General features: G+C 39.4%; 1 protein-coding gene across 1 annotated transcript in view; it reads right to left on the bottom strand.

Moving 5' to 3' along the window:
* The window catches only part of myo15b (myosin XVB), a 41,904-nt gene continuing 32,856 nt past the window's right edge, over nucleotides 1-9,048 (bottom strand). Inside the window, exons 43-60 of the mRNA XM_044338446.1 lie at nucleotides 8,866-8,981; nucleotides 8,156-8,297; nucleotides 7,898-8,009; nucleotides 7,131-7,392; nucleotides 6,962-7,025; nucleotides 6,780-6,852; nucleotides 6,607-6,683; nucleotides 6,448-6,524; nucleotides 5,284-5,414; nucleotides 5,063-5,157; nucleotides 4,878-4,955; nucleotides 4,687-4,783; nucleotides 3,607-3,755; nucleotides 3,364-3,494; nucleotides 2,290-2,423; nucleotides 2,064-2,197; nucleotides 1,214-1,354; nucleotides 1-502 (exon numbers count right to left, since the gene is read on the bottom strand). Of these exons, the coding sequence (XP_044194381.1) occupies nucleotides 419-502; nucleotides 1,214-1,354; nucleotides 2,064-2,197; nucleotides 2,290-2,423; nucleotides 3,364-3,494; nucleotides 3,607-3,755; nucleotides 4,687-4,783; nucleotides 4,878-4,955; nucleotides 5,063-5,157; nucleotides 5,284-5,414; nucleotides 6,448-6,524; nucleotides 6,607-6,683; nucleotides 6,780-6,852; nucleotides 6,962-7,025; nucleotides 7,131-7,392; nucleotides 7,898-8,009; nucleotides 8,156-8,297; nucleotides 8,866-8,981 (2,097 nt within the window). The 3' untranslated portion in view covers nucleotides 1-418. The remainder of the gene's footprint in view (nucleotides 503-1,213; nucleotides 1,355-2,063; nucleotides 2,198-2,289; nucleotides 2,424-3,363; nucleotides 3,495-3,606; nucleotides 3,756-4,686; nucleotides 4,784-4,877; nucleotides 4,956-5,062; nucleotides 5,158-5,283; nucleotides 5,415-6,447; nucleotides 6,525-6,606; nucleotides 6,684-6,779; nucleotides 6,853-6,961; nucleotides 7,026-7,130; nucleotides 7,393-7,897; nucleotides 8,010-8,155; nucleotides 8,298-8,865; nucleotides 8,982-9,048) is intronic.

The raw sequence follows: 9,048 nt of genomic DNA, 5'->3' as shown, positions 1-9,048 counted from the left end.
TGTTTATAAATTATTCACTTATATAACAAGATATTGTTACATTAGCAACCGATAATGATTAACAAACTTTACATTTCAGCTGTGGTGTCATAGAAATTTTAATGCATAAAAGGAACAAATTTAACTTCTTGATTAATCTTGCAACAACAGGTGGATTTACCTTAATCCATCCTGCATTCATTTATATTCTTTGATCACTAGACTGAACACTGGAGATAATATCTGCATGTGTGCATATTCATGTTTCTTCAGTCTATTTCATCAGTGACACACTGTTTAAGAAGTTACACACAAAAAAAGATAAATAACAATAAAATTCAACACAAAAGTCAGTTACAGAAGTCGGTCATTAAAGGATAAGTACTGTGCGTGTGTGTGTGTGTGTATGTGTGTGTATGTGTGTGTGTGTGTGTCTCTACTAGCAATTTGAAATGGAGCTGGTGACTGATGGCCGGATCAACTCCTCCATTATCAGAGCGAGGGTGTGGCACAACTGCTTGGCCTGACAGAGACAAAGATCAAAAAGAAGATTAAAATCAGACATAAATGCAAAATCTCAAGGATTTTACAAATTATGACATTTAAGATTTCACCGCATACCAGAATTCTCAGTAGGTAATAAACTAAAACAAGCTGATGTTTAAGTGATATTGTGTTTGAGGTTCCACCGACCATATGTAAAAAAAATAATAATAATTGCAAAATTTATCTTTTCCCTTCAAATATGTGTTTGTTTGTTTGTGGAAGCACTAAAAGGTTAACACTCTCTGCTCTCTATCTATTGACACATTTGCAATATTCTTATGTTGATGTCTATTACAGTTAACCAATCAGGTCACAGTTAATTCAAAATCATGTTTATACAGTTAATAATTCTCATAAAATTAGGAAACATCATTAAATATCAAGTTGATAAAATTATTTAATATATGTTTTGTTAGCTGTTAAAGTGTGTCCGAGGTCTCCAGCACCCCAAACAGAAAACAAGGGTTGACATTTCCATGCTGGCCTGATGAATGCATACTGAGCATGCTCTATGGGCAGAGCATGGCCAGAGACTATGAGAGGGTTTCTCTCAGAACTCGGCTACATTATCACCACTTTCCCTTTGTGAATCCATTGGATTTATTGCCAAATGTATAAAAATGAAACCCAGGTTGTAAAAAAAATGATAAAAAAGTATTCTCCTCTCAGTCAGTACTGTAGTCATTACCTGCTTGAGATGAATGGTGACTTTTTTGGGACGGACTGGATCGCCATAACTGATGTCCATTGCTGGCACTTTGCTGCGTTTCTTGGGGCGGATGGTGCGCATGGCCTGCACGTCTGACAGAGGAATCAGAAACACATGCTCCTGCAGTGCAAAGAGACAGAGATCATTAGATGGCTGAATTTCATTTTTTTTATTAAATGCTACATATCGTGCAGTCAGTCATCCATCAGAGATGTACTGTACACCTGCTACTGGAGATGAATGTCATTAATATCAGTAGAGAGATCTGGCTCTCATTGGAAGCTTTTCCAACCTAACAAGATGGACTTTCTGCAGGATTGTTTAAGACAAATCTCAAGATTTTTACAGCTTGTGTCTGACTGCACACAGACTGAAAGACAAATCTGGTATTATGTGGTTGAAGAGGATTATTTTATACTATAAGAGGCATTAAATGTAAAAAAAAAAGGACTCAAACTGTCCTTCAAGAAAACATTTTAAATATGAGCATTAAACAGGTTAACTTTAGATAATGAATATGGCATAAAATCTCACATCATTGTTGACTGTCAAGCTTAAATGGATCATTCAATCCATTCTATTTTCCTCCTCTTCTTGAAATCTGTCTTATCTGACATATTTTGCTGTAAATTCCCCTTAATAGTGATTGTTGTTGGAGAACATGTGCTCTCATCTGTCCAGTTCTGACTATAGTGACAATATCACATAACTACATGTCCCTCCAAATCAGTGGAGGTCAAGAGAAGCTCTTAAAACATGTGGAATAACAGCACTTTGCATAGAGTAACAATGCAGTGTTTTACTACTGACTACTATCTTCTGTCAGTACCTGTGTTTTAGGGTTAAGGAACAGAACTCCCTCATGGCTGATGCTGATCACACAGGGAGAGGGACATCCGCGCTGGCTGACCTTCTGGGCCAAGAAAGCGTTGGAGCCGAACAGGGGCAGGGTCCTCAGAAACTCTGGAGGACAAGGTTCAGACAAATACATCAGTGACAATTCAGAGGAAATGGGAGAGGAGGGGAGGGGAGAGGAGCAGGTACTTCCTACCTACCAATGAATCGCATTTTGGCGTCTTGAGGGTGGAGGGACTGCATGGCAGCCAGCTGGCCCAGACAGAAGGAGTGGATCTCCTCCACTTTACTGCTGACCCCCTCCTGTGAGGGCAGGTAGTCCTTCATCTCCGATCTTATGGGGAAATACACACAACAAACTGTCAATCATGTGCATACATTTGGAGCTGTTTACCAAAAGTTTTCTGTTTTTGCAAGAATTTGCTGGTCTTCAACACATCGAAGCTGAAGTTAGGGACTGTGTGGAAATTATTAGGATGGGGAGGGGGGCTGAATTATTGACTTCATATAAAAGCAAGGCCCTCTGCAGCCTTATCAATAATATTTTCTTTGGATACTCCTACTGACTTACAAAAAATTACAATACCCTCCCTTAATATCTCACAATAATACTATTGACGTGGTGGTGACATGTATTCTCATTTACAGTATATTTCTCTATATTTACCTTGATACATATATTTAGTTCTTATAAACAACATTACATTATTAATTTGTTTCTTTCTTCAATACAGCTTCCTGTGAAAAATATGATTCATGTCTCCACCCAGTTACTGCAGTTACAGTCGCCCCACACTACCCTCACACACTGTAGCCACAGACACTGCACAGAAATACTGAGTGAATGAATAATGTGGTGTCTGTCAACAAATAACTCCAGAACGCAACTAACCTAAGATCAAAAATTGTAATGACTACATTTCTGTTTGTGTACAAATTAAACAAACAAGATACAGCATGTTAATTTGTGAGCTTTAGATGTGTTTGTGAGTGTCTTTTTGAACTTGTTTGAACTGTTTCCCCTGCTTTCAGTCTTTATGCTACGCTAGGCTAACCACATCCTGACTCTACCTTGACAACCCTTCTCTAGAGCCACTAAAGACATTACACAACTGTTTTCACAGACTGAGTAGTGCTAATAAATTGACTGAATTTATAATAACTATATAATAACAGTGGAAGTTGAATGCAATGTACAATGTAAAGTCCAGTTTGATGATATTCCTTAAGTGATGAGTGTTGTATTATTGAGAATATCAGTCTGTGTGACTCACAGCGAAGGCTGGTTCATCATTCCACGAGCCAGATGCTGCAGGGCTGACAGCTCTGCTACCTGCTGGACTGATGAGGAACTACCTGCAGCAGGGGCAAGCATCAGCTGCCCATTCAGGTAGTCACCCAGGAGCTACACACACACACACACACACAAAGAAACAGACAATAAGAGTTAGATGGAATCAGGACCAGCAGATATGAATGTTCTCCTGCTGCAGACTGCGGGGAACTCATCGTGTTACCTGTTGGTAGTGGAAGTCCACATAGAGGTCGTTGTTGAAGGACAGAGGGCTTCTCCACATCAGTCTTCTCAGAGACAGGAAGATGGAGCCGTCATCCAGCAGGAAGTCGAACAGGTACTCCTCAGCATGGAGAGGACGCACCGTCCCATCTGACAGAGGAGAAGAGGAGTTAGGAGGAGGAGGAGAGGATCTTTTTTTATCTGACTCTCTTCACTGACAGTTGTAACATGCCCTGATCACAGCAAAACCATCACTGCAGTTCATTTGATTTCAGGTTCAAAAGCAAGATGAAGCTTTTCAGTTCCCATCATCCAAAATGGCTCAGTGTATCCACTCTTCACTCACTCTAAAGTCTGTTTGACAAGGCAAGTTACACTGAATGCTGTTTAAACTAATATATCCACCCAATATCCCCCTACCAGGGGAGAAAAAATAAAATATTGATTTATAATCTACATGTTCACATACCATATTTTAAGATGTCATTTCCTGCACAGTTGGAACACACTCATTCACAAGCATTATGGCCTTGTCTTTAGTGCACAGATGAAAAGTGACTAAGTACTTTTACTCAAGTGTTTAACCAAGTACAACTTTTAGGTACTTGTAGTTTACTTTTTCCATTTTTTTCTTGTGATTTTTCTGCTGCACTACATTTCACAGGGAACTATTGTACCTTTTATTGCACTGCCTTCATTTAACAGCCTTAGTTACGGCTCCATCTTGACCAGCAACGTTACAATGCTTCTTATATGTTAATGCATCAGTAATAATAATCCAAGAATATCATATAACATCCTCATAGGACGCTGATTGGTCCGAACCACCGGTGGTTCGGACCAATCAGCGTCCTATGAGGATTCTCGCGTGATCTTGTGATCTCATGAATCCAGCTGCCTCGTAAGGTAAGACAGTAATAGACAGTTCATCCAATCACCTGCCCTTTTCCAAACAGTTTCCAAGGATGACTTCTCAGATGGTTCTGTGTAACAAACCATCTGGCGCGTCAGGTTACATAATTACAGATGAATCTAACTACACTTTCTACATCAGTTACAGCAGATTTCGAGTCCGTTTTACCTTGTTCTCTGTTGGCGAGGATGGAGAACTCTTTGATTTCTATGGGATCTGAGATGCCGATTTCTTTACAGAATTCTGTTACCATATCTGCTACAATCTAGACGAAGATAAAAAATACAAACATAGATTTTCATAATAAACAAAATAAGAAGACTATTGTGCATAGATAAGCAGGTATAAATAAATCTTACACTGAAGCTTCGTATCTTCATGGCGAAATCCACCTCTCCTGGAAGCTTGATCGGAACGCGTCGAGAGGTTTTCCCAGCCTGCAGAAAACCAAGACACACTCACAGTCAGTTCTGCTGTAGATACTGAGAAGGATGGAACCATGAAAGATGTGCTTTCATATGCGTTAGTGAGTAGGTCAACTTGCCAGAATGGCTTCCATCTCAGTTTGTGAGGGGATGTTACGGCGACCACCAAAACTGAGAGACCGCTTAAGGTTATCCTGACACACACTTGCCAGCTCTGTAGACAAAGATGTTATAAAGAGTGTGTGTACTGCAAGAGGTATTTATCTAAATATTTAGTGTATTTAGGAGTGTGCGTGTGAAGTGATGTCAGAGTGTGCGCATTGTCTTGTGTTTCTTCTACCTTGGTACGGGTGTTCGTAGTCCTGAGAGACGTCGTGCAGGTGACGGGAGACGTAGGGCTGCAGAGTACTAGAGCAGGGGAAGAACCCGGTCACCAGGTTCAACAGCCGCCAGCCGAGAGTAGAGCTGGATCTGTGGAGGCAACACACAGCAATCGATCAAACCGTTTGTGAATAATCATGAGAAAGGTCATCTCTGGGATTCAACTGGAGAATAAGAAATAGTGTGATTTCTCTTCCACAAAGGTAGAATATTTATAACTTTAATATAACTATAAGAGTGTAGCAGTAAAAGCACTATAGTGAGTATACTACAGACTCATATGTTTGTGTGTTGTGGATTACTTTCAATGAAAATTTACAATGGGGGAAAAACTTTTGTACAAAGCTCCAGAAAGGGTCAGCAGATAAATCTGAGGGGTCGTGAGATGATTAATGGGAGAGGAAAGAAGAAAAAACAAAGTTCTGATACACAAATCTGTTTTCAGTTTTTGGACTTTTTCTCTAATCTTTGATTTTTGCTGAAATATTGGATCATTTGAACATTTATTGAAATGTAAGCATGTGAGAGGTTTAGAGGGAAAAATCAGGAGCTGTAAACAACTCATAGACATGTGAAATGTGACCCCGACTACACACTGTTTTTTGTAAGACGACAAAATTAAAAAGGTTGGAAACCACTGGTTTCATCTTTAACAATGTGTTGTATTTTAAAAGCTTGTTATATTATCCATTGTGTCAAATCTTCATCTGAAAAGTAACTAAAGCTGTCAAATAAATAGAAAGTACAATATTTCCCTCTGAAATATAGTAGAGTGGAAGTATAAAGTAGTATCACATGGAAATACTCAAGTAAAATTAACACAAAAACCTCAAATGTTATTTTCCAGCACTGATTACATGTTATTATGGCTACTGGGGAGAAGCACAATTTTTATTTGTGTATTTATAATTAGAGTCATTTTAATGTCATAACTATTTATCATATACTTGTCACATAGTTGTCAAGCCACGATGCAACATTAAACATGATGTACTTTTATATTCTATTAGCAAGAGCACAGAGGCACATTGTAGATTTTACTGTATTTATTCCTCATTCCAAACCCTTTGATTTATTTTTAAAGCTGCATTAATCAGTTGTCATACTCGACACACACACTCACTTGGTTGGGTTATTGGTGGTTTGCTTGATGACCTGGCAGTAGATTTCATCTCTCAGCAGCTCTTTTTCCTTCCCGAGCTGAAAGGAAGAGAGAAACTCATAGTTTAATTTCTATTTGAAGTCCATTCATCACAGATACATGGTTTGAATGAGCACTGACCAGTAGGATTTCGCCCAGGCAGTCTGCTTGGGTGTTATTCTTTTTCATCGGCACGTCACCCATGAACTGCATCACGTCTGGAGGGAGAAGTGAGCATGAGAAATGATTAAGAAATAGTGCAGAGTCAAAGTGAAACAGTGGTGTGTTAGCATGTTCAGTGTTGAAGCACTCACCCATAAAGCACTTGACTGATAAATCATTGATTTCAGGGTCATTGTAGAGAATGAGGGACTCCTGTATGGCCCCCTGAAAATAAATACAGCATGATACAGATGTGTCAGTGTACAGTGTATAGTACATGCAGTATGAGCAGTGACTAAACATGGGACATGTACTGTGACTTGTATTGTGCTACCTCATTGTGTCGAACCACCTCTGCAAAGTTCCTTCCGTTAGCTGGCAGACCTGTCGTCCCAACTCTTTGATAAACAGATAATGGTAGTCCAAAATTAGCCACGACATAGTCCATGAACCCAAACCACCTCACATTATCAACAACAATAATTATCATTCTTCTATCATACCTGAAGTATTTCATGGCAAACTCAGCCATGGCCGAGTTGATCTCTAACTCTTTGCTGAGCGGCTCTGAGTCGGTGCTGCGTATGCTGATGGGACCTGGAGACGGGCCCTTGGGTGGACTACTAGGTCTACTGGCCCTCATGCTCTTCCTCCTATCATCTCTTCGATCAAGGTGGAGACTGTGGTAGTCTGGGGCTGCAGATGGCTGGGTGAGGTCCTCTGGGAAAAGACCAGAGCGCCCTCCCAGGGTGCCAAAACGCCAGCCTGATGGAACACACAGAGGAGTTATTTGACAGGAAGCAGTTGTTGATATACATTACAAATCTAATAAGACACATACAAGCGTAATAATTATGATGTACTATAGTTATAGTAACAGCGTAATATTAACTATAGAAACCATACTGTAAATTACATTTAGATTAATTCACACCTATTCATTTTATATGTATGGAAGATGTAAAATGCCTAAATTAAAACAAATCAAACAAAAAAATAAAGTGAAATACAGTACACATTTGAAGTATTTCCTTATTTTATATGTATTCATATACATATATACCAACTAATTATCAGCCAACTAACTACCAACAACTACATAGCTGTCAGTCTTAACTCATGTTTGAAACGTGGCACAAATATGGCTTTGGATGGACACTGTTGTATTTGATTATAATGTATAAGATATAATATAATAATATACACTTGTCAGCCGTCCCTCAGAAACACCTAACACAATTTGTTTTGTCTGTTGCCCCGGGCTGCTCACCTGTCTGGAGTCCTTCCATTGGCAGGAGTTTGATGACATCACCCCTGCTGAAGGTGAGCAGACTCTTGTCATCTGTCACAAAACTCTTCAGTGCGACCACATGGCCCGAGTCCTGGAGAGCAGAGAGGCAGATCGTTTAAGAGTTTCTGTCAGTTGCTGGAGGGATGAAACTAACACATCCACCAGAGCTGGGGGATATCAACTGAATGAGATGGGACCCCAACGGCCAAAAGATGATGATGAAGAGGGAAGTGGTACCTTGATGAGCTCCTGGAGGAAGAGTTGGATCATGGCAGTGATCTGAGGAGCTCTGGAGGACTGCAGCAGTAAGTTTTCATTCTTCAACTCCAGTTCCACTCTGTCTTTACCATTGAGGTCAACTGACATCAGCTCTGCATAACTATATTCACACAGGCCTGAGTTAACATTCTGATCACCAGCTACTGTGAATTAGCATGAAAGTAGCTGCATCCAACATTCAGTAAGAAGTAGAATTTACAAAAGAATAGTAGATAATGCCTGTGTCTGCACCATCACCAATTAAGCATTTTGTATAATTTGATAGCTTATAATAGAAAAATTATTTTTTTAAAAGTTTATAAATTATAAATCACTCAAAGGAAGGTATTGTATTGTATTTTATGTATATGTATTTTGCCAACAAGAAGGTCAAAAATGAGAAACACTTTACTTTAAGTCTCTCTATTTAGCAGTATATACACATTTAATAAATGATTTATAACACACTATAGTACAGTTATAAGCAGATATAAGGACATTTTAAGTGTTTATTCATGTACAGTATTTGTCAACAATCATAACTTCTCCTATGAAAACCTATTTTATATTATTACAGCTGTGTTTTACTATATTACCATTCATTATCTGTTTATACGGCAGCCTCCACTTATGGCTGCCCACAGGAGGAGTGTTATGTGTGTGTGTGTATGTGTGGGCTGCATGTTTACCTGTAGCTTCTGAGCAGATGGAGGTGTTTGGGGTTGATGCCTGATGCTTTGACCACTTTCAAGAGACGAATGCCACGATGAGAAACACCCAAAAACTGAGCATCCCCACTGTCCAACTGCAGCAGATACACAGGAGAGATCCCTGAAATGCCTGACATGGCTCCTACTGTGGCTCAGATGTAA

This window comes from Thunnus albacares, chromosome 20, assembly GCF_914725855.1.
Source record: "Thunnus albacares chromosome 20, fThuAlb1.1, whole genome shotgun sequence".
In the NCBI taxonomy this organism is placed as follows: Eukaryota; Metazoa; Chordata; class Actinopteri; order Scombriformes; family Scombridae; genus Thunnus; species Thunnus albacares.
This window is presented reverse-complemented; position numbering and strand designations above follow the sequence as displayed.